The 25,826-nt window shown below is 43.0% G+C and overlaps 2 protein-coding genes across 4 annotated transcripts in view; both read left to right on the top strand.

Annotated features, from left to right (window-relative positions):
- Synpo2 (synaptopodin 2) overlaps positions 1-2,089 on the top strand; it is a 150,117-nt gene extending 148,028 nt beyond the window's left edge. Inside the window, exon 5 of one of the 2 annotated variants that reach the window (XM_051165553.1) lies at positions 1,414-2,089. In XM_051165553.1, coding sequence (XP_051021510.1) covers positions 1,414-1,953 — 540 coding nt within the window. In that variant the 3' untranslated portion in view covers positions 1,954-2,089. The remainder of the gene's footprint in view (positions 1-1,413) is intronic. The other variant, XM_051165554.1, reaches the window with a different exon arrangement.
- Myoz2 (myozenin 2) overlaps positions 1-25,826 on the top strand; it is a 1,071,004-nt gene that overhangs the window by 988,697 nt on the left and 56,481 nt on the right. The gene's annotated exons all lie outside the window — the stretch shown is intronic.

Below are 25,826 nucleotides of genomic sequence, written 5' to 3'. Positions count from 1 at the left end.
CCAGGAATCTGAGAATTTTCCCTGGGGAATCTGGGGACCAAAACTGTCCATCCCTTTCACAGCTACTGGCAAAGAGAGGCAAAGATGTGTGCCATCGGGGAGCTCTATGTCTTTTCCAGACAATGGGTTTTTTTTTTTTGGTAAAAGATAAGAATAAAAGCCTCTTCCTTCCTTCCTTCCAAGGTAGGTAGGGTGTCTTTTCACTGGGTAATTAATTGTTGGACATAACACAGGGACTCAACCGGTGCTAGAGCGCATGCTTCAGAGTACAGATCTTACTGCCTTTTTGTCTTTAGCTCATAGAGCAGTGTTTGGTAGTAGTAGACAGGTCTAAAAGATATTAAAGAAGTGAATCCATGCGTGAGTAATACAGAATTGTGCAATTTTGTTGTCGGAATTTTAAAATGTAGATGTAGGTCAAAGGTGACAAAGGCCCCTGCCACCCTAGCCAGCTCCACCTTATAAAGAGGGTTGTCATAGCTCTGGATTAAGATAAGGACATTAATAGAAACAAATGTTTGCCAGGATTCAACATCAAAGACAAGTTTTAGTGACCAAAAGGAGAACCAACATTCAATCACAGCGTACCCATGTGTGTGCATGTGTGTATGTGTGTGTGTGCGCGCGCGCGCGTGTATGTGTAAAACCAGAGCCAAAATACAAGTGAGACTAACAGAGTGACTTCCTTGGTTGCTTCCATGGGCCATACCTCGCCCTTGTGAACTAAAGACACAAGAGCTTACTGGCTCAGGGCGACAATCCTGGCACTAGGGAGACTGTCAGTAGGATCGCCCAGAGACCAGCCTGGACTGCAGAATGAGAGCATGTCTCTAAAGCGATGGGGGAGGGGGAGGGAATGAAGACCCATGTCATGTGGTCTCCATCATATTCATAGATTCTGAGAGGAGAGACGACTGTCTGTCCTTCACACAAGCAACTCCTTCTAAGTATCTTTTAATGTGTTGTTGCATTCACTGAACCAAAATAAGGCAAGTAATTAAAAGTTACTCAGAAAAAGTAAAAATGGTAGGAATTTTGTGGCCCATTTCTTCAGTTATCCCTGCTTTGTTTATTTTGTGCCAGGAAAACCAGGTCTGGAATAAAGCAGATGGGCTGTGGGTGTGGGGAAGGCAGAGAAGGGCAGATCCCAGGGGCATTAGGGTTCCTGCCATGAGGTTACTCCTGGAGAAAATGTGGCAGGAGATTGAACTATGAAAACAAAGAGCGTGGGAACCAAGCAGCAGACCAGAGCTGGAACAAGCTAAGTAAGACAGCCGGTCCACGCTTCAAGCCCCTGAGCACTTCAGCACTTAAATTTGTGCAATGCTTGGAAGTGGTGCTATGGGTGCTTTGCAGTAGTAATAAGCACAAATAGATGCCCATGAGGTATGTCAACATCTTCTTTCTTTTTAGGAGAGCGAGCGCGGCCTTTCTCTCCCTGGAAAATCAGCCCCGCCCATCATTTCTGCATCTCCTTGGCTGTACCAGCCTCCTTGCAGTTACTCTGGCACACCGACCCTCGGGCTGGAGAAAACTAACAAGAGACCAACACCTTGGGAAGCAGCTGCCAAGTCTCCCCTCGGTCTAGTGGATGATGCCTTCAGACCCAGGAACATCCAGGAATCCATTGTGGCGAATGTCCTCTCTGCAGCTCGGAGGAAGGTGTTTCCAGAGTCCCAAGAGGACTGGAAAGAGAGACTGTCCTTTGTCCCTCAAACTCAGAAGACCAACATGAGCTATTATGAAAGGCAAGAATATAATGCTCCATTCCCAGCCAACAGCCAAGTGCCTACCCACTCCTTATATACGTCCCAGTTGCCATATGTGTGTTATAGGCAGGAGTCCAGAAATGATTCGAAAACGATATCCATGGAGACCAGGTCTGAATATTGTCTTTCTCTGGGTGGTTGCAACTATAACCCACACCCAAGGGGGTGGAGACACCAACCGTGAAAGCTAGTGTGACAATCACGTGGGTTTTGTCATTTATGTTCGTGATCCTTTGTAGGGTTCTTTACTTTTAAAAATAGACTCAGATCTGATCCACTTTTGGTCCTGTGTGGCTCTCACAGGTCATTTATCTTAGCGTACATGTGTGTAAACACACAAGTGTGGAGCACTTTCTTGTTTGCTGATGCCACTGGAACTGCTTGGAAGGCAAGCAGTGAACAGGGTGTGGTGGCACACACACACACACACACACACACACACACACACACACACACACACACCCATAATCTCAGTGCTTGTGAGACAAGGCAGAACACCAGGAATTCAAGATAATCCTCAGACACATAGTTTGAGGTCTTCTTGGGATACATGAAACCATGATTCAAAATGTTTTATTTTCTGGCACTGATATTCTGGCACTTATACAAAATTCCATTTTTAAGGAGCCCTGTGCAACTCAAGTTCACTCAATTTCAGTGAATCCAAGGATTTCCTTTTCTGTGCCTTAGTCCAATAAGAAAGTATTAGAATATGGTGTACTAATTACTAGCAGTTCTAATAGCAAGGCATATAAAATTCTCTTATTAATTTTTAAGTTAGCATACAAAGGAAGGGATTTCATTTTGTCATGTTTATATGTATATGGCATTATACTTTGTTCTAATCCACCTGTCACCCCATTGCCCTTCCTCATGCCACCAGCCTTTCCTCTGGCTAGTTCCCATTCTTTCTATTAGAAGAAACTCCTAGGACATGCCTGACAAGAAGTAATAATTATAAAGAAAAGAATGCCTTTGCTGTTATTTCAAACATTTCTCCAAAAATATTTTAGATGTGGTTCAGATGCTTTAAAAGGAAGAAATAGAAATCTTCTTCTTCTTCTTCTTCTTCTTCTTCTTCTTCTTCTTCTTCTTCTTCTTCTTCTTCTTCTTCTTGTTTGTGACAATGCTTTGCTATGTTGCCCTGGCTGGTGTGGTACCCTCTTTGTAGCCCAGGCTATCCTCAAACTCATGCAACCACCCTACCTTTCAAGTCCTGGGATTTCAGGTGGACACCATCAAGCCTAGATGAAATAGGAATGTTCTTAGTCAGAAATATGTCCAAGTGAGGTAACTACACAACTCAGAAGGACTTTGGAGAAAACTGTAGTAGGTGGGAAGCACAAATCTAGGTATTGGGTTTATTTCCAATCTATGTAAAGCCAGCAGCTTGAGACAGCAAAACTTAAGTTCAATCGTTCTCATCGGTCTGAGGAGAAGTTTAGGTTGTCTAATTGTTTAGGTTCTTAGCAATCCTGATGTGAGAGATTCTCTTGGTAGAATGACCTTTGGTGCATTGTTTACTGTTGCTCGTCACATAAATAGCAGATTACCTTTAGGAGTGGATGAGGTCATTAGTGCCATGAAATGTGTCACTAAAGTTCCCAAGAGGAATTTCTAAGTGGTGGGTTTTGTGCTATGTGGAGTGAAGGTTGACGTAAAGATAAAAATATTAATGGATTTAAGGAAGTGGTGGATGAATACGTGTGCCTTCGTTATGCAACTGTTGTTCCTGACCTCTTACTTGGTTACAGAAAACAAGCAGAAGAAGTGTCCATGAGGGCGGCTTCTAGGCTGTTGAGAGGAAGTTAAGTGGCTGACTCACCTCTCTGGTAACCCATGCCTTATAAGCATGGCCACAAAGCAGACCAACACCTTCTCCTTACTGCTGGACTCACACAGTGTTAAATACAAGGGAATTCAAAGTAGCTCATATCACCATCAAGTTTATCTAGAATAATGTTTTGGTTTTTAAAATCTTGAGTGTTTAAATCTTCGTGGCTTTTAAAAAGTGATCATTTTGTTTTATTTTCCTTTTCAACTCTTTATCTTATCATTATGATGGTATTTTTCACAGAATAAAAATGAACTTTGAGCATGCAAATTGTCTCTTACCTTAAAAGTTAAAAAATAAAATTGAAGACACTACAGTAAGTTCTACAAGTGGCAGGAGTGGCCAGATACTAATTTTTTCAACTATGCAGCAGAGTAAAGGGTGGCTACTTTCCAAAATTTGATTGCTAGCCAGGTGTGGGTGTCTCATGCCTGCAGCCCAAGACTGATGGATGAAGAAAGGGGATTGCCAAAAATTCCAGGCCAGCCTGGGTACAAATGAGACCTGTGTCAGCAAAACTTTCATTGTTCACTCATCTAAAATTGATATTGTGTTAATTCCTTTAAATTATAAAATATAATTATTGGAACTCACGAGCTGTTTTTGTAGAATCTTAAAAGAATAATGTCAAGCCAATGGAGTCTTAAGAATCATTCGCACGTGACCCTTATTATGTTCAACTTTATCAGTGTTTTAGTCATTCTAGAGTAAGCTACTTTAAGAAAAGTTAATAGCAAAGATCTTATTGATTGGGTCCACATTCTATCCACCTTCTTTTGTTTGTGCTAAGCTGTAGTTCCACCAGTTGATTCACATCACACTCTCTGCTAAAACTCATTAGACTCAAAAGAAGAGATGTTTTAGATATTATTATAAAACGCACTTGTCCTCAGGTTTGTACCACACCAAAGCTAGCACTTGCACTGAGCTACCAGAACATATTCTATGCAACAGAGAGGCTGCACACTCTGTTCACACAGACGCGAGTGTCGTTTATCAGACAGCGATGCTTCAACAAGTCAAACTGTAGACAACGTTGAAAAGCAAGAATGCCGCTGCAAATCAGCACCAGCACCAGCACTAGGTATCTCCCCCTAGTTGACTGGAAAGTGATTACAGTTCCATCGCTGACATTCACCTACCCCGGAGAGATCCAGCTGTTGTGGTTGGAAATTTTTCAACAACTCTTGTTCTAACAAGAATACAAAGAGTCGGTCTCGGTTTCCAAACAACAATGCGTGTACAGAAGAGCTTTGAAAAGTATGCCACATTTGTTGCAAGACATAATTCACTCACCTGCAGCTACATAGTGTTTTACTAAACCTTTTCTAAGGGTTGAGCATGCCAGTCATAGAGACATTGATTTGGCACTTCCTCCCATTGAGTGCCAACATCTTATCGTTGCGTGGAGTGGATGTTTTTAAGCTTGAACTCTGAGTGTGCTGTCTGCATAGATCCTAGTCACTTTGATTTTGATGGTGTTTCATGATTGGCAGCATCGTGCACCTTGGAGAGCATGCTGGGGCTTAATCATAGATAGGTAGGTGTGTTAATGACTTAAAACTTTGGATAAAAATTTATATCCAGTATGGACAGTTATAAAGGAGAGGAATTGCAAGAATGTTTCTTAAGAAAAAGTAGATTATCACACTTAGTTTCTATGCAAAGTACAAGTAACTGCTGCACGATTCATACTTTACTATTAAAGTGTCATTTATAATTCTCTCTGTCCCCAAAGGCTATATTTGAAAGACTTGAGCTGAAAATCCGTATGATATTAGTAATAAATGTAACTTGAAAATCAAGCCAGGAGCCTTCTCATTTCTTTCCATGTAAATATCATTTTGAGTTATTTTGCATTGCAAAGGAGATTTATTCCTTGCCTAGTATAGGTTTGTAAATTTCATTTTTCCACAATGGCTTCCAGACATGTAATGATTGCCTGCTGCATGGAACTATTTTAACTGTTTTGTTTTGTTGGTTGGCTGGTTGGTTGGTTGGTTAGTTATCATTCTGTGACATTTACTAAAGACTGAATCAAGCCATAGTGTGAGAAGGGCAGCACTGGAGCCCTGCAGCAGGGAATCAGATGGCGTTCAACTCCACATGCGGCAAGGTAGAGATGATTCACAGAGCAGGGGCACGTGGGAGGGGCTGGGTGGGGAATAATTAAGAACAGTTCAGGCATTGAAGACTCTGGATAAGCCAAACCAACAGGGTGCTTGCTGCTGACAGGCCAAGATGTTCGAACTCTGGGGAGTGTTGGAAGATAAGGAGCCTGATTAGATATCCAAAGTGGGGGCTTATCCTACACCGAGTTTGCCATGTTCCTTACTGAAACTGCATTTTCTGAGGAGGCATACAGATATGCATAATTCATATATTGATTAACCCTTGGCCAAGCAAAGAATCTCTATTACTGTAACATTCAAAAACTTCTTTCAAAAATCACTTGAAAATACAGTCAATTCCACACATTAGGAAGTTGGAGTTCAGCCAGAAGTGGTATCATATTCCTGTAATCCCAGAACATTGGAGGCTGAAGCAGATGAGTCACAAGTTCAAGGCCATCCTCATTTACATGGCAAGCGGCCTGTCTCAAAAACCAAAGCAAAGGCCCAGGAAAACAGAAAGAAGCGTGGATCTGTGGTGCCTACCGTTGTTCTCTTGACAAGATCTAGAGCCATGTAGCATCCGAGCCTCATGGTGCTCCAGTGAGAGATTCTGGATGGTGTAGTTAGCCTTTGTCCACATCTCTGAGGGAGGGACTTTCTAGGTCGATGGAGACAGGAAGACCCACCCTAACATCAGACAGGACCACTCCACAAACTTGAGTCCTGGGCTTCATCAAAAGGAGGAGCCCTTTGGGCCTGTAACTCTCTGCTTCTTGACTGCTGAAGCACTATGAGCAGCTACCTTGTACTCTCCTCACCATTACTCCCTTGTGATAGACTGTAGCCTTGTATTGTGAGCCAAAACAACCGCTTCCCCTCAGGTTGTATGCTTTTGTTTTTTGTTTGTTTGTTTGGTTGGTTGGTTGGTTGGTTTTTTGTTTTTGTTTTTGTTTTGTTTTTTGGTTTTTGGTTTTTTTTTTTTTTTTTTTTTTTTTTTTTGAGACTACTTCTCAGCCTATGAAAAGTAACTAATACGGAATCCAAACAGTTTTTGAGATATTATTTTTGATGTATTAGAAATCAATTCCAAGCATAAACACAGCCAGTACATGAGTAAAAAGCATACTGCTAAATTCTCAAACCATGGGCTATTTCCCAGTGTGGCACGCAGTATTTGTAATGCGTTGCCCATTTTGGGCTGGCCAAATCTCACCTATGTGAAACTCAAGCTGTTTATGTGTGTGTGTGTGTGTGTGTGTGTGTGTGTGTGTGTGTGTGTGTGTGTGTATCTTCCTTAGAAATGGCTTTGGCTTTTCCTATAGAATCTTAAACAGCTAGAATGTGAGTTTCCCAGTCAATCTGTATCACACAGCACAGTTTTCCCACATTTTTAATTTGTTTATTTTTGGTAAATATAAAATAAAATGACTATTTTTGGCCTCCTAATAAAAAATGTTTTAATGAGCCATTGTTTGAAAGCATCCTTCAATAATAAGGAATGTTTTAAAAGTTTATGTGACTTATGGGAAAATAATAAGCCCAAGGATATATAACTCAGGGGTAGACTGCTGATGCAGCAGATGAGATATTTTGATCCCAGGCCTGGGAAGAGAGAATTGGAGGGAGGAAAGGAGGCAGAAAACTGTCCTGCCTTAAGGTACAATTCCTGTACTAAACGCTTCTTTCCCCTGAGAATTCTGAAGCTTGGTAAAGTATAAGGTTCAAACACACTAAGACATTTCTATATGGTAGTGTCATTTCTATATGGACTCAAAAGGAAGCCCAACACTGAGGAAACTCGGGTCACTTGCCTAGTCTCCCAAGAAGACAGCAACAAAATGGAGCCAAGACTATAGCGTCTCCCCAGTGCACACAATAGCAGTTGGGGAGCTCAGTACATGCCTCATATCCCAGCAACTTTGAGATGCCACAACGTTGGTGATTCTTTCCAGTTAGTAGGGCAGTACTTTTCATGAAGTGATGAGTTGGTACTGACAGGCTTATAAATGTGACTGTTGATCTTTCTAGAACAATCTCACAATCCCCTTCCCACTTCATTAAAAAAAAAAAAAAAAGACAATTTCATTATGGGCACTGAAAGATGAAATGAATTCCCTGCATCTGGCATATTTTCTCTCCCTACAGGCTTCTTGAAGACTGGCTTTCCTGAGCCCTTCTCCTTAGCTTTCCTCTCAAACTCTTTCATAAACTTTCCCCCAGCTCCTATTTTGCCAAGAGGAAGCTTGGCTCGCCTGCACAGCATTTGCACTTTGGCTTTTCACTTAAAAATTATGAAAAGACTTTGTACAGCATGAACACTACACCAGGATATTGCCAAATAAATTAGAATAGCATAATCTTAGGCCAAAATCCAACCGCCACAGGCCTCATCTATAGCCCTATGAAAACAGAGGGAGGGATGCGACACAGCCTTTCATTAGCAGTACATTTCCTCGAAAGAATTGCTCATGCACCCAGTTGAGCATTATACATATTCTCTGGGAATGTTTCTTCCGCACACAGTAGCCAGCAGCATGTGTTAGAAAGCAGAGGGCTGTTTTGTGTGCCCCTGCCCTCAGTTTGGTGAAGCAAAAACTGTTTCTGAAGCAAGCTAGAAAACAAACCAAGCAAGACTGGGCATAGTAGACAGTGTCTATAACCCCAGCACCAGGGAAGCAGAGCCAGGAAAATAAATGTCCAAGGTCATTTGGGACTACTTAGTAAATGTGGCAGTCACCTTGGGCTACATACTTAGATCCTGTCTCAAAAGGGAGAAAGTGGGAGGAAGATGAGGAAGAAAGAGGTGGAGGGAGGATGAGAGGGAAGGAGGGAGAGAGGGAGGGAGAAGGGGGGGAGGGAGGAAAAGAGGGAGGGAGGGAGGCTGCAGATGTTTTGCAGTTCTCAGGGCTGCTATCTGTCCCATAGAGATCGGTTTCATTTCAAGATGCCCTTGGTAGTCTTTATTGTTGAACAGTGCTTTGTTCATGCCACAGCTTTCTGCAGGACTAATACAAAGGGCATTTTTAAAAGTTTTAAAAATTACACAGATAGCTAATCGAGGAGTGATAGGTGCCCCCATTTGTCACAGTAGGGCTGCCAAGTGTTGTACTTCCGTTTACCTATAGAATCACAACAACACCCATAGAAGAAAAGAACTTAGCAAGAAAAAAACACATTAAAAATGGATTTAACAAAAGTTCTGGATGACACAGAAGCCTTCACCAACCAAGATCCAAAAGTCTAGGGAGCATTGCCCATTTTAATAATGTACAGTCATGTTGTGATCGAACCGGAGCAAAAAGTGTGACCTAAAGGTAGCGCACTGAAGAGAAACTCTTTCTGGCCTCTTTGTGGAACACATAATTCTCTCAAGTATGGGAAAGGACCTCCAAGGAACAAGAAAGTAAAGAGCGACTTTTCTGGATTTTACAACTGACCTGGGAGAGAGGAGCTCTAAGCTATGACTCCCTGGAGAAGAGGACTTTTCGTTTCCATGACAGGTTCCAGAGGGATCCTGGAGGATGCAGGAGGTCACAATTATCTCTCACACCACTGATGGCTTTCTGATCTTTACTTTCTATCCCACACCTCCAAACACTGAGCCTGAGCCGGGCTTAATGGCACACACCTTTAATCCCAGCACTCTAGAGGCAGAGGCAGGTGAATCTTTGTAAGTTCAAGGCCAGCATAGCCTACAAAGTGAGTCCAAGACAGCTACACAGAGAAACCCTGTCTCGGAAAACAAACAACAAACAAAACACTCAGCTCATCAAGGCAGCAGGCAGCCTTCTGATTCTCTGAATTTGGTTTTCGGAAGCACCTTTCTACCTTTTTTACTTACGTGCCCTCGCTCTGCTCTGGCACAGTGGTGTCCCTCTCTGTCCTTGCCATGGAGTGTCGCCTCTCTCTTTGTATTCGATGCCTCCTCTCTGCCCTTGTACTCAGGTAATCTTCATATGGCAGTCAAACATGAAACATAAAAACCAAAACAAATCTCTCCAGATGAAAGAGCAGCCGTTCTGTGCCTTCAAAACGCTATATACTAAATAGGTCAACTAGATGATCCCTAGGGCCCTTCCCGTCCCATCATTGCCCTCCCTTCTTTGTCCCCCCCTCCCCTCACCTAGCTCCCACCTCCAGCACACTGTGATTATCAGTTGCTGTCTCTTTAAGTCTCTGTCAACAAGGAGCTGTGCTCACTGACCCCCAGCAGTCCACTTGTTGATTTCTATGAAAGCACAGATGACTTAGTAAGCCCCAGATAGCCACCCCTCCATCCGACTGCCCACACAGAGCGCATGTGACTTTAGTCTTAGCAAAGCTTATTTTATGAATGGCCAGGATAGTAATACTTTTTAAAAATTCCATTTGTCAGATTAAAATAATGAGACTTCAGAAAAAAAATGGAAAAGATTCCCTTCCTGAAATATAATCTAGGTATTTATACTTTGTTGAAGAATCCTGAATCCTCGATTTCAGGGTACTTTAAATTATATATGCCAAACAAAATTATTTTTCCAAAGTGAGCATAATAACATCTTGGCTAGGTTTTCAAAACGTGGACAATTAAAAACAGAAGGGAACTTAGGACCAAGTAGTGAAACAGAGGCGGCCAGAATGGAACATGCCTCTCTTTCTATGTTGTGTTCTTACAGAAAAGTGATCTCAGAGCTTTTATAGTGGAACAAACGCTAGATTTAAGGCCATAGCCTTAATATACATGTGGGCATTGCTACCATCAAACAGTAATAACCCTGTGTCAGAGGCCACCTTCCAGCCTTAAGATGCTTGATGTCTGGAGCCTGGATCCAGCAGTGTTGCTCCAGACATAGCTTTTCTCCTCCCTTCCTGTTTTACAGACAAAGATGATGTCATTGGTGACTGAGGGCTGATTTTAGGTGGCAGTATATCATTACCTCCATTCTAGAATCCTCCACAAGTGGAGAAACTCAAAACCAAGGTGAATATCACAGTGGGAAATGTAGTATGCTGCAGGCTTCCAAAAGAGTACAAGAAGCAGTGCCAGGCAACAGCACACACAGTGACTGCGTCTAACTAGAGCAACTCTGCCATTGGGAAGCTGCTGGCCTCTGACACCCACCCAGACCGATCATGCTCCAGAGACTCACACGTCTGTCAACAGTGTGTTGACAGACAGACACTCACAATGCTTTCACTGTTATGATTTTTTTAAAAACAGATGGAAATAACTGGAAACATCTTCACACATTCTTCTGGGTCACTTTCATGTTATCACCTATGCTGTACAAATGCAGCTTCTTAGGTAAACAAGATGAAGATCCATGCTGGAGACATATGCAGTATAGACTGTGTATCCATATAATTAGCATCTTATTAAAATCATCAGACCAAAAAATAAATCAAAATAGATATTGGTGTGGCATAATTTGCCTGACTCCTCAAATCAGTCATCAGGAAGTTGTCTAGAATTTTCTTTCTTATTTATTTAATTGGTTAGTTAGTTTCTATTTGGGGGACAGGATCCATCTTATATATTCCAGACTAGCCACAGACTCACTATGTAGCCAAGTCAGACCTTTAACTCAGAGTAATTCTTCAGCTTCTCAGAATGCTGAGATTATGAGTGAGCCACTACACCTGGATATTTGAGGCATTTTCCCAGGTGGTGGTGGTGATGATGATGATGGTGGTAGTGGTGATGGTGGTGGTGGTAGTGATGGTGGTAGTAGTGGTGATGGTTGTGGTGGTGGTGGTGATGGTGATGGTTGTGGTGGTGGTGGTGGTGATGGTGGTGGTAGTGGTGGTGGTGGTGACAGTGATGGTGGTAGTAGTGGTGATGGTTGTGGTGGTGGTGGTGGTGATGGTGGTGGTGGTGGTGATGGTGGTAGTAGTGGTGATGGTTGTAGTGGTGGTGATGGTGGTGGTGGTGGTGGTGGTGACAGTGATGGTGTGATTGTGGTGATGGTTGATGGTAGTGATGGTGGTGGTGGTGGTGATGGTTTATGGTAGTGATGGTAGTGATCGTGGTAGTGGTGGTGGTGGTGGTGGTGATCATGGTAGCCACTCATTGCCTACAGTCACAATGTACTAAACTCTATGTCAGATAATTCAGTTCTAGCTCAGTTAAAGCCTTTATATCAGGAGCTTGGTACAATTATCTCCATTTTTACAGATGAAAGTGTCATGCTAAAAGTAGAGTATGGTGAACAGGGGACTGAATGTGAACCTGCTCTACAGTCTACTCTACATACACAGGAAAGAATGGTGTAGATGCCGTGGTCTCCCCATACTTAGAAATGAGACAGATAAACTTACAACAGAAAAAAGTAAAGTACATGTGGGGTCCCAGACTAATTTTTAAATAAAAATGAAAAAATAAGCATTGACATTCATTTATTTCTCCTTCCTTCCTAGCGGGGCTGGATAGGATGAGCCCAGCTGCTTCCGGCTCCTGCCACTATAGCTAGAGCTGCTCTGGACTCCTTCCCCTCCCACTGTGATACACTATACCCCATCTCAAGGCTCAGCCCCTGTAAACCCTTCCTCCCTTGAGTAGCTTTTGTCAGTATTTTGTAACATCAATAAGGAAGGTCCATTTGTCCATGATCATTCAATAGAGGACAGAGACACTTCATCCTTCTTATCACCCATCTCGGTGTTCTTAGCACTCTACTTGGATTATCAAAGTGGCCCCAGGCCATGTTATTCCCTCTCCAGATCTTTATAGGTGCACCTCATACTCAGGCTTGGTGATATTTAATTACTGCAGCTCTTTGCAGCACTTCCCTTTCTGTCTTCCTGAAGGCCCTTTGCTTCATCAGCACCAATCAGCACCCTGTCCCAGTGTCCATCAGTCCTCCAGATGGTTACCAGTCCATTCCCAAGTCCTGCTGTCCAGGTTTTCTTGCACCTCAGCAGGCTTCTGCCTAGGTCTGCCTTGCCAGCTGGTTCATCCTTTAAAAGTTGCTCATATATCACTCATTAATCACTGCAGTATCCAAGTTGTTACTCACTCATTCCCCTGTGCTATTTCAGCATTAGAAGCAATACCAACTTGTTGGGTAAATAAGTAAAGTGAATGGAGTAGTTTCTTCACTGCTAAATCAATTTTTTCCATACAAAATAATCCATTCTTCTAATTCATCCATGTGTTAATAGTATTTCTACTTTCTACAAGATGCTTTGCTAGGTGCAAGACTTAACAGTAGAGCCAAAGGGTAGAGAAAGGTCTGCCCTCACAGAACTCTTCTACCAAGAACATCCAGGGACTAAAACAAACAAGTGCTATGGAGCTAATAAGGAGCAGAGAGAAGAGGAAAGAACAGGGGAACTACTTCAGAAAAAGATGTTAGAATAATGTTTTCCAGGCACTTCTAACTAAGAACTCAGGAAGATGTCCATCTCTGCAGGGAGGTGAAGATTTTTCAGTGCAATTTTTAAAAGCTTAGAGACACTATGATCCAAAACCCAAAAGAGACCTATGTGGCCAGCATCACATTTTGGTAAGAAAGGATTAAAGAGCTAGTCAAAATGCTTTTAAAATGGCTTTGTGTTCTAGAAGGATAATGTAATGACATGAAATTCTCTGCTAAAAAAAAAAAAAAAAGTAGAAAATAAGCCAATCTGATCTGTGTGCTAAAAAGTTGGAGAAAATTGCTGGGTCTGACCTAGAGGCCTCCTCTCTGAAGACAACCTTCACAGTGCCAGGAGGTGCTATTAAAGCTGCCAAGGGGAAGAAGCAACCAAAGTCCTGCCCAGCCTGTGGTGCCTGTGAACAAGCACGATAAGACAGTCCCAAGGGTGCACTAGTGGCACGCATATCTTAGTGGTAACCAACAGCTGTCTAATTCAACTTAAGACCCTTTCAACAAGAGGGAAATCATGCCCAGTCATGGAAACCTAGCCAATGGTACAAGGGTAGTGAGGTCATGGTTCTTAGAGGAGAGCCTACAACCTCCACTTTTCTAAGCCAGCGCAATCCCTGAGTAAAAACAGAAAGTGACTGGTAAAAGCAGGAGGACCAATTAAGAAATCCTGTCGAAATTCACAAAGTCAAGGGTAAAAGTGGAATGGTCAGAGACAGGTGCACAGACAGGCTTCAGCCACACTCAGAAGACATATTTGGTAGGTCTTAGGAGTGTTTCAGACAAGAGTAGTAAATAGAAAAGAACAGTTGTCTTTTATATTTTTATGGTTTGCTCCACTGAATGGATTTTTTTCCTTATAGAGATGAGAAACTCTACAGTGTGAGATAAATCTTGAATAGAAAAATTGAAAGCCTTATGTTGGATGTATTAGGATGGTATAGAGCATATACATTTTTGAGCTTTGTGTAAACTGTTGTTAAAAAAAATTAAAAAAGCACCAGAGAGTAATAAAAAGAGCTGCTAATGGTGGGGCTTACTCTGTGTCAGGCTGCTTACAAATTCACTTATTTAATCCTCACATTCACTGGACAAAGTAGTTGCCATTGTAACCTTTATTTTCCTGATGAGGAAAATAAGGTAAAGGGCAGTCTGGTCATCAAGCTTCCCAAGAGCTACAGTCAGTGGACTTCCCAAGAGTTACAGTCAGTGGACCTCCCAAGAGCTACAGTCGGTGGTCTTCCCAAGAGCTACAGTCAGCAGACTTCCCAAGAGCTATAGTCAGCGGACATCCTAAGAGCTACAGTCAGTGGACATCCCAAGAGCTACAGTCAGTGGACTTCCCAAGAGATAAGCTTGTACCTGGCAGACTCTGCACTCAATTCTAAGCTGTCAAGTTCAGAACCTGGTCTCTTAATCTCTGCACCACATACTCAGAGTGTTGATGCCAGAGAAAAGATTAAAATATTACTCATTTCAAATAATGCCAACAGGAATCAGACACCATATTCCACCTTACCATGACCGGACCCACTAAACACTGATTTTAATACATTTCAACAATTCTGTTACTGAAATAAAGCTACTTTTTCTTTTTACTTTTTCCTTGTTGTGCTATTGGGGGTGGTTGGTTGGTTGGTTTTTTGAGGTCACCCACCATATGTGACCTAGAACTTTCTCTGAAGACTAGGGTGTTCTCAAACTTTGACAATGCTCCTTCCTCTGTCTCTTGAAAACTGAGATGTAGGTACATGGCAACACACCTGGCTTAAGATGACTTTTCTTACAGCAGATGCAATTATACAGGTAGCGTATGTTCTGGGCAGCAAGAACAAATATTTCAGTAAGCTCTTTTGCGTGCCTGTGCAGTGTTGAGCAGTGACTTCTCCCAAAAGAACTGACTGGGTCACTACTCAGCCTTCATGCCTGGACACAGTCACCTGCAGATACTCATCCACAGGTGTCACTTCAGAGGCTGCTGGCTGTCATAGGGAGCTGAGAAATCATAGGACCTAGACTCCTGCCAATTGTGGGCCCTGAAAGTAGTGATAGAGACAAAAATATGGAACCATCAAGTTACAATAAGCTGGGATTGCTGATGGTCCACACAACAGTGATGAGCAGCTATTAGGGGAGCGGAGGTGACCTCTGCTGACTATTGCACACACAGCCGTGACAGCTGCACGTTAGGATAGGTAGTGATGTTGACTCATTTCAGTGCACACTGGTGTGTGTGGCATTCAGCTGTTAGGGTAAGTGAGGTGACATCTGCTGAGTGTCACACACATCTGGCATCCCAAATGTCAGAGCAGATGTGTGTGTGTGTGTGTGTGTGTGTGTGTAGGTAGCCGGGGATTATAGCTGCTGACTGCAGTACACGCCTCAGTGATACCCAGCTGTGAGGTAGGTGGGGAGATAGCTGCCAATTGGAACATGTTAGTGTAGATGGGGTGACATCTGCAGAGACACTTCATCTGGGGATGGGGATTCATTCTTGTGACAGCTCCCAGCCTTCAGAGCTTTGATCCATAGCATTTCTCAGCACTACTTAGTATCCTGCTGCTACTGGGAGTCCAAGCTGGTTCCTTTGAATTCCCATGTGGCAATCTGTTTTTAAGTCGTTTTTACCCACTTTAAGGTTGTTAGCGCTGAACGGATGATAAGTGCCCCGTGTTTGTATTCTTCTTCAGTGTCTACCCACTTCATTCCCGGAGAAGTGTGAGACAAGAGCCCTCTTGGGGACAGCAGCAGACTGTCTCCACGGGCCACTTGACAAGCCTGTAGGGAGGGCGTAATATTTCAGTGACTAGAGCTAGAACTTAACCCGGAAGCCACCCAAACTTCAACGCCCAGAGCACAGAAGAAACCTCCAGAGTATTTTGAAAAATGGCACAGCAATGTTTATGTGGTCCCAAAACTCCCAAAGTTTGCAAGAAGCAAACTTCATTACCTTTGTGTGCAGTGTGTATGTGTGTGTGTGTGTGTGTGTGTGTGTGTGTGCTGTGTGTGTGTGGTGTGTGTGTGTGTGTGTGTAAGCGCACACACTTTGGGACAAGTCTCATTCTATAGGCCAGTCTGGCTTTGAACGCGTGCTGATTCTTCTACCTCAGACTCCCAGAGCCCTCATGCCCACCTGCCTCAACTTTACCTACTTCTTCCACATCAAGCAGCTTAAACTCTGTAAACTCCTTCCATGGGTACAGATCCCTACCCTGCCTCTCTAAGTGTTAGCAACTTGAAAATGCCTTTCAACATTACCCTTCCCCCCAAACCTCTTCTCACCTCTCAGCCTCAGCCTACAGGTCATCTTCTCTCTTAAACATTTCTCTGCTCACTCATCTTCTGCTCCGAATAGAACTGACCTTTGACCCTGGGTATGCCCCTGTTGCTTCTAAGGTGAAATATTTCCCTAGCACTTTCATTATAGTAATGTGGTCACTACAACGCAATGCTCCCTAGCAGATTCCTCTTTCTTCAGTCCTGCTCTTTGGGCGTCATGTGTGCTAAGGCAGGCATTTACCAAGGTGTCACATGCCTCAGCTCTTGCCTGCCACATGCTTCAATAGACATGATGAATACTCATAATCTGTCATGCATAGGTGCGACAGCCGAATACTAAAAAGGCAGAAAGAATATGTCTTGTCCTCTATATTTCTATACGGTCACAAAGTAGAATATTTTGATGCCAAAGCCCTCTTGTGCCTTTTCTTTCACAGGTACTATTGTGGTATTCCCCCCACGCCCTTTATGTCACAGGTAACTATAGTGGGATTTTCCTGCAGCTAACACCAAGACCAGTTTAGAGATTTCCCTCCTACAGTTCCATGCTCATTTTATATTTTTAAATTGAAAATTATATCTTTTATTATAACATTTTTTTTAAAGCTCTAGTCCTAAAGTTAGATGCAGTTCAGGTCCAACAAAAACCTGCATCCACCCTGGCTCCAGGCTGTGGTCATTTATCTGTGGCCAGAGACTGTAAACAGAGCCGAAGGAAAAGTCAACAGTGGCTCTGGGTGGATTGCAGAGGGGTGGCACCTGCTTCCTCCTGGGTAGGGAGACTGAGTGTTGAGTGGAGGAGGTCCGTGCTCTCCCACTCCTGAGGAACCTAGACGGAAACACAGGGGCCATTGGTCTCCAGCTTCCCTACTGCCTACAAGCCTTCACAGAGGGCGAATTAGCCCAGAGGGCCAGGAAGGCCGTAGCTCTACACTCTCAACAGAAAATGCCACACTGGCTTGTGCATGTTCTTGATGAAAGCTGTTAACACTATTGAAATTCCAGGGGGAAGCACAGTACCAACAAGCCAGAGGAGGGGGAAAGGGAAGCTGGAAACAAAAAATCCAAAGTGGGGTTCCATGTGGCCTCCTGGACCTGAAAAAGAAATAGGGTTTCCCTGAATCGTTTACTGGAGCTTCTAAACACGGTCCACGCTGCTCGCCGCCATCTTGGATCCCTCTCTGAGTGGGGTCTGACTTTCACACGAACTCTGGTGCCCATATGTGACCCTGTCTCCTGGATGGGGAGGCCTGGTGGCACTCAGAGGAAGGATAGCAGGCTACCAAGAAGAGACTTGATACCCTATGAGCATATACAGGGGGAGGAGGTCCCCCTCAGTCACAGTCATAGGGGAGAGGAGTAAGGGAAAAATGGGAGGGAGGGAGAAATGGGAGGATACAAAGGATGGGATAACAATTGAGATGTAATATGAACAAATTAATATATATAGAAATAGTGTTTCCCCGCCTCGCATCATTGCCTTTGGTAAACTCAGTGTAGAATTTCCCTGTAGCCTAAACTGGCTCTCAGGTGTCCAGGCTGCACTTGGGGCAGAATTATGTTCTTTCGATGTCCCAAGCACAGAAGAAAAAAAAAGGGGGGGGGGACCACCACTACTTTCATTACGTAATGCAAAGCACTCAAAAAAATTTTTTTTAGTGGTACACAATTTACATGTATATTGAAGTTAGGATGATTATTTTTCTGAGGTCTAGGGGTTTGTACTAGGTAGGTCTGATCTCCCTCCCCTCCTCCAGTTTATCCTGCCCTTTGCTCCTCTTCACTGATGGTGTAGCCGCAGGAGAGTCCCTTCCCACCCTGTTTCGTTCTTCTGTGGAGTTGGTGTTATATCCCTTTAACCCCATGGGTCCGTTTGTGATCATTTTCTTCCCTCTTCCAAACGAAAGCCATTTAAAACACTTCTTCTCCGGCTCGCGCACCCTACTGACTTATACAGAGGACACACCAGAAATGGACTGATGCGTCCGGTTTCACTGATTCCGTAAATGCTCATTCCGGAAATGCTTGCTCTGGTCACTGAGTATACAGTGATGAAAAGGAAATACCCTTCCCAAGTAGGTCAGAACTCAGCGCTTGCTTATGGGACTAAGGCGGCTGTCTGATTCCGCGGCAAAGCACCCGAGTCTGTGATGAGGTAGCCTGGGCTCATGACTCAGTTGTGATTTCCTGGTTTAGTGGCTCTGGGGAACGTAGTTATTCGAGCCTCTTTGCGCTGGTAATTAATTCCTTCTCTTTAAAAATCAGGCTACAAATAGGATGTCCACGTGTCTCCCTGGGGTGTGTCTCCCTGAATGGATGTTTCTGCTTAGGGGTCAAGAGGCTGAGTGCACAGGCCCACAAGCGTTTCCTCTGTGCCTCAGAAGACTCTGGCCTCAGAGAGAGAAAGAATGATTGTCCAGTCTGTGTCATGCTTTGGAATTCACACTTCAGAGGGAGAATTGAAATCACACTGAGAGGTAGTGGAAACACTAATTTTAATTTCCAGAGAAGAGTCATGTTTCCTTACCACCCTTTCTCCTTTTGCTGAAAAATGTCTGGGGGGGCGGGACGAGGGGCTTTCTTTAATGAGAAATGAAGAATAAGCATAACTCCAATTTCTTCTGTTCCTTCTTCTTTTATTTGGTCTCCCCAATACCTGCCTCCCCCTGGAAATGAATATCCTTGACAAAAAGAAATTACCGAGAAATGTGGGATTTACTGAAGACTTTACGGAGAGTAGAGAAATTGAAACCACTTACAGTTTCCTTCAGACACTCCCCACGTCTCTTTCCCCACCTCTCTCCTACCATGTCGCCAAGGGCAGCAAGGACTGATGCCAGCCTTACTCAGAAGGCTCAGGTTCTGTCAACTCTGTGTTTGTCTGTGCTTTGCCTCTTCCCTTGGCCTTAACCCTCCTTGCCATCTCTAGCCTGTCCTGCGGGGAGGCAGGCGCCCTCCATGAGATGCAGCCTAGGTGGGTGTGCAGATCCAGTTCTGCCCCTGCTGAGATGCAGAAGTTGCTCTGCAGGTTGCTCTCATTTGCCAACAAGCCTTACCATTCAGAGCAAAAAGCTTTGCTAAGTACATAGAGTTTTTACCACTGCCCTTTGGGTTTCAAGGGCTTCCAGGCCTTGCTTTCCCACATCTTAGGCCCTGGCGAAGGAGAGAATCTTGAGTGAAGTTGAAAACACAGCAGACCTTTCCCATGACAGATTTCATATTCTTTCCTTCCCAGGACTTCTGTGAGAGACTCGCCGGTAATAACACCATGAATTCTTCATTTCGCTGCCTTGTCTTACTCTCTTGTTCTTTCCAAGCACAAAGCAAAGCAAACATAATATCTGGAGGTAAACAGACAAATGAACCAGATTTCACTATTTTAACCTTATGGTCTTAAAGAATGCTTGTCTTAGCTGTGCAATGGTGGCACATGCCTCTAACCTTAGCCCTTGGGAGGAAGAGGCAGGAAGACCGTGAGTTCAAAGCCAGCTTGGGGGTATATAAATACTATCAGTCTTCCTCTCCTCTTCTGTCCTCTCCTCCTCCTCCTCTTCCTGCTCTTCTTCTTCTTCTTTTCTCTCTCTGTCTCCCTCGCCCCCCCCCTCTCTCTCTCACACACACACACACACACACACAATATTCTGGGACAGGGCATGGAAGAGTATGTAATTTAAGATTCAAACTATGCATTATCTTAGGTTGGGAAATTCAAAGACTAGTAAGATTGGTTACAGTCTTCTCTTAAAGGAAAGTTAAACTTTTATGGGCTAAGCACACAGTGGGACACAGGCTTAGTACAATGCCCTAAATTATCTCCAGGCATATTATTAACATGGCTGTAGGATCTGGAAAAGTTTATTCTCTTTGGGGTCCAGAAATATTTTCATAAGAATGTATCACTGTAGGGATTGAACCCAGGGCTTCCCGTACACTAGGCCAGCACTCTCCCTCTACCAGCTGAACTCTGTTCCCGTGCAAGCGTCCTCAGTTTCACTGAGGTGTGTCTGAGTAAGTAATTCCATGCCATTTGAATTTCTTTGGGCTTCCTAATTTTGTACATTGGCATATTTATTTGTTATCTTAAAACAATTAAACAAAAATAAAACCGAAACAAACTGTCTCCATTCTATTCTCTCCACCCCACAAATTATTTATGTTTAGGACTTGTAATACTAGCCCCATGCCTCTGAATTATCATTAATACCTTCCTTCTCTGTCATTATTATTCACTGACTCAATTTTGGACGATTTTTAAAAACCTGGTATGTTAACTTTCTCGTGAGTTGCATCCATATACAATTCAACCCATGTGCTGAATCCTTTGTATGTGTTGTATTTGTTGTGTGTTCATGTGAATGTTGGTGCATCTTTGTGGGGGTGACCATTCACGTATGTGCACATGTTTGTGGGGAACAGAAGTTGGCATTCAGTGTCATCCTCACTCCACACTTCAATCTCTTGCTGAACCCTGGGGTCACCAATCTGGCTAGTCTAGCTAACGAGCTTGCCCTGAGGCTCCTCCACCTTGGCATGCCGAAGCTGGGATTACAGGCGGGTTGCCACGCTCATCCAACTTTGATGTGGGCGCTCGTGATCCAGACTCTGGCTCTTGTGCTTAAGTAGTGATCACTTTGTTCCACTGAGCCATCTCCTCAACCCACATGCACTGACATTCCAATTTAAATAGTATTCCAACTCTGTAAGCTTTGGTTGACCCTGTTCTCCACTAATGAATTTAAACTTCACTACTTTCTTGTGGCTGCTGTTTTGTTTTGTTTTGTTTTTCAGAGACAGGGTTTCTTTGCATAGTCTTGGCTGTCCTGGAGCTCACTCTGTAGACCAGATTGGCCTCCAACTCAGAGATCCTCTGTCTCTGCCTCCTGAGTCTTGGAATTAAAGGCATGTGCCACTACCACCACCCCCAAGCTAAATTTCACTTCTTAAAGGATAAAATTCATAGTTGTTTTAATTCCAAAGTGCCAGCACATTCCCCTTGTCTGCTGGCTCTCACTCTTAATGTAGTCTTTCTTTATATATGTATTTTAATTTTTATTAGCATTTATTAGTTGTACAAAATAATAGGTTCAATATGACATTCCATACATGCATATAAGATACTTGGATCATTTTCAACCCTGTGTTACCACATCATGCTTCCCTCCCCAACTGTTCCTTTGTGTCTAGCTCCAACATCTCCTTCTACTTTCATGTACTATCTGTATTGGTTTGTTTGTTTAATTATTATTGTTACAGACTACACACACACACACACACACACACACACACTTACACACACATACCCTGCTCAGTCCATTTAGTGCTCCTCTCAAATATGTTTCTAGGGATGACTACTTGATATTAGATGACCAATTAAGGAGCTGGATAAGACTAATTCACCACCCCCCCCTCTAGGCATTGGTTACCTGTAGCTCTTCATCTAGGAACTCTTCCCTTCTCCATGCTGACATGTCAGTTGGCGTTATCATTTTTTTCAGGTTTTGTTTAGGGTACCATATTGTTGTGATTTTGTGACTGCTGCTTCCCTGTTCTTCATAGATGACATGGTCTCTCAAGAGACATTGTGGTTCCCTGACTCCTACAGTCTTTCCACGCCTCTTCTGTGATGAAATCAGATACAGCAGATACAGGGGTTGTGTCGATGCATCTGTCCGCTGGGGTAAGTTGTTCTCCGCATCTTCACTGGTTGTGGGTTTCTGTAACAGACTCTGCAACAGCTGCTGCACAAAGAAGCCAGAATCTGAAGTGCGCAGATGACTTTGATGAACTGCTCATCTTCCTTGAGCCTTTCCTCTCCTTCAAGGCCTGAGGAAAAGTGGGCTTCTACACAAGCAGTTTCCATTTGACTCTTTCAAGTGCCTTTGGCGTTTTGATTTAGAATCACCTGAAAGTACCTGCTGGCTTTGGAGTCTTCAAGCTTTGAGAGCACGTGGGAAGCCAGTCTTCAAGCACATATGGAAGCTGGCTTCTAGTTAGAACTTCTAAAGAGACTTTTTATAGACCTTTCTTTTTGACAAATCCAGGGCCTGGACAGGAGCTCATCTCTCTCTCTCTCTCTCTCTCTCTCTCTCTCTCTCTCTCTCTCTCTCTCTCTCTCTCTCTCTCTCTTAATGTGCAGTCTTGCTAAAATGCCCAGGCTGGCCTCTGAGTTGCTGTTGTACTCTGAGCAAGCCTTGAATGTGTGATAGTCTTACCTCCTGAGTATCTGGGATTTTACAAGTGTGAACCACACCTGGCTTTATTGCCCAGGTTAAATGCAGGTCATAATATCTCCAGGGAGGGGCAATGTACATAGTACAAGCAAGTTTATTTCTGGCTCGCCCTTGAGCTACCAGTACAACTCTTTTATATTCTGACTTTATAGAGTGTGTACCTCTTAATAAGCTTCTCACGCTATGAAAATCCTCGGCTTTCTTGTCCATCCTCATAAAAGACATACAAATTAATTCTCAGGTTCATACAGGTCAAGAAATACCCTCAATAGAGATAGTCTAAGGCAGGATGCTGGGAACTGCACCTGTCACCTCAGCACGTGAGAGCTGGGAGGAGAAGAATGACAAGGTCCAGGTCAGCTTATGCTATACAGCGTGAATTTGTCTCAGAACCAAAACACGGAAGTGCATTCTGGTATTCTGCTCATGTCGCTACGGTCTCTCCTTCTGTTCTGCATTGCAGAGGTATGCCAGCTGGTGGATATAATATTTTTTCAAACATTAATTTGTTTTAGCAATAGATACAGTTTGGGCACCCTTCACAGTTTGTTTAATCTGATGCTACCTCAAGTTGCCGATCATCTTGATGGATGATCAACTTAATACAAAGTCACAGAGCTTAATTCATTATCCTAAGATTCATGCATCAACGTGTCAGTCACTTTATTCTTCCCTACTCTTTTTCCTTCAGGCAATAAAGTGTTGCTATGGAAAAAGAGAGGTTGAGAAGGCAGAGTTGGGGAAGAATCTTATCTTGGGACCTCTTAACAAATTCAAAGCAGGGCTTAACCTGTTTTCTTTGCTTTTCCCTGCTTATTATTATGCCAAGTTGGTTTCACAGTTGGAAAGCTGACTGTTTACACGTGTTTAAACATTTGCTCACTGACCCCACAGTTGGGTGTGCTTTGGAATAACAAAAGATAAATAAGCTAAATAAATTTAATTTTATCCATCTTCTGTAGACTGTTGAAACTAAACAACTAGAAGCGGGAGTACATATACCTGCTTGGGCATTGTTTCCATGATCACAGATCATGGAAGTGCTCAGAGGACAAGGCTATTAATGATATCAAAAGATCAGCTCATGCAACCCTCGCCTGAAACTGACAAGGAACCAAATCCCGTGGCAGCCACATGACCTGTTCAACATCACACGATAGAACCATTCCTAGGAATGGACCTCCTGATTTTGGGGAAACAATTTCTTTCAACTATGTCATGCTATTGGGTAACACACAATTTCTATTTCAGTAGAAAATGGTGAATGTGTTTAACAAATGGTATTTTTGTATTGTAACTTATATAGGGTGTCTAATGGCAAATTTGTGAAAAATAAGCAGAAATAATCTATTGTACACAGAAAGAAGCTAAAGACTTTCATTATATGAAGGTAGGCTACTCTTAATGCCTGGTCTCTGAGTGTTCTTTCTGGTTTGCTAACTAGAAAATTGTATACAGCCAGGCATGATGGCACATGACTACAAGCACAGCAGGTAGGAGGCTGAGAAGGAAGGGTGATGAGTTGGAGGCCAGCTGGCTAGATACTGACTTCAGACTATCCTTAAAAGCATAATAAGACCCTGTTTTTAAAAAATAAAGAGGAAATAAAAAGGAAATTAGTATACATCCAAGTTATTTAGTGTGGGCAGGAGCCAACAATTTAGGCTTTCCATGATCATCAAAGAGAAAATCTTATTGTTTAGATATTTTACATTTGGAAATATTTCACCATTTAGACATTGGTATCTTTATCAGAGGTATCTTCTTTGCTGCCTGCTCATTGTAAGATGCAATGAGCTACCAACTATAGGGAAGAATCAATGGTAACTAGAGACTTGGTAGGAATAAACCTCCAAACTCCATGCAGTAAAGTCAGAACTAACAGCAGAGGAAACAGCCTCATGTCATCATCATTGCCATGACAAAGTTGAAGCTAATCACACTCCTTAAAGAGCCACCACAGTCTCTTTGCTGTGGTAGGCAAATCAAAGGACTGACCATGTCAGGTCATTGCTAGCAGATCAGATTTGACAATGCTTCTACTCACAAGATAAATACAAATGTCTATTCAACAAGACATATTTTGTCAGATAGTTTACAATCATTACTTTTTCTTTATAAAAACAGTAACATCCCAAACAAGATTCTTTCTTTTTGACACATTAAAGCATTGGTCTTCTATTTCAAAAGACTATTTCCAAGATTCTGGAAAGGTAATTCTAAGTCTATGCTGCCAGTACATTCCATTTAGTCTCCTAGAACTAATAATATCGAGCAGATATTTTTTGTTTATTTTCTTTTGTTTTAACTATGAAAATAAAAAGTTCACTTATTTATTATGGGTTTTGTGTTACATCTGCAAAAGATCAAAGTCGATATGGAAAGCATCTCTTCTTCAAATGTTGGTTGTGCAGTCGGAGAAGCACTGCCTGTACCAGTGAAAATTAGTTTTAGGATAAAGTTCCAGGAACTAAAGCTGAAGAGGGAGTAAACATAGTCTCTATTATTTATAAGGTGTCTAGACAAGAAAATACAATGGGAATTTTTTTTGTAAAATTTGTCCTAGTTATCCTTAGCTGTATCCTTAACGTGATACAGTCTAGTTTTATGGTCGGCAAGGAAGGCTTCAACTGAAGAATTGCCTAGCCCAGCCTGTGTGCATGTCTGTTTGGAGAGGTGTTTGTCTGGATGTGGGAGATTCCAGCCCACTGTGGTCAGCCCCATCCCTAGGTAGGTGGTCTTGGGCTGAATAAGAAAGCTAGGCAGCAAGAGAGATGGCACAATGGCCAAGAGCGCTACTGCTATTGCGGAGAACCAGTATCTGCTTCTCAGCACCCACAACAGGTGGCTTGTGAAGTCGGTAAGGGAGAGAAAATGAAGATTTCAGATTATTCGTGCAGGCTTTCTTTGTATTCCCTTCAATAAGTAGTGAGAGAGCCTCTGCTGGGCATTAGATATTCTTGTAGACACTGACTTTATGGAAGGAAGCAAAACTAAGTGCTTTCCTGTGTGTGCCTATGTTCTAGTGTAGGGACAGACTAACTTTTGCTATAAAAGTCCAGACAGTAAATAGTTTAGGCTTTGTGGTCCATACATGCTATGACACCCAGCCCTGCTGCTATAATGCAAAAGTTTTTATAGAAAGACAAACAAATGCCCATGACATCATTCTAAGCAAACTTCATGAAAACAGACGGAACAAGGCGTGAGGGAGTGGTGGCTAGTGGGGGAGGTGCATGCTTGTAATCTCCATA

This window comes from Acomys russatus, chromosome 23 (genome assembly GCF_903995435.1).
Source record: "Acomys russatus chromosome 23, mAcoRus1.1, whole genome shotgun sequence".
Lineage (NCBI taxonomy): Eukaryota > Metazoa > Chordata > Mammalia > Rodentia > Muridae > Acomys > Acomys russatus.
The sequence above is the reverse complement of the archived record's forward strand: the minus strand, read 5'-3'. Positions and strand labels throughout refer to the sequence as shown.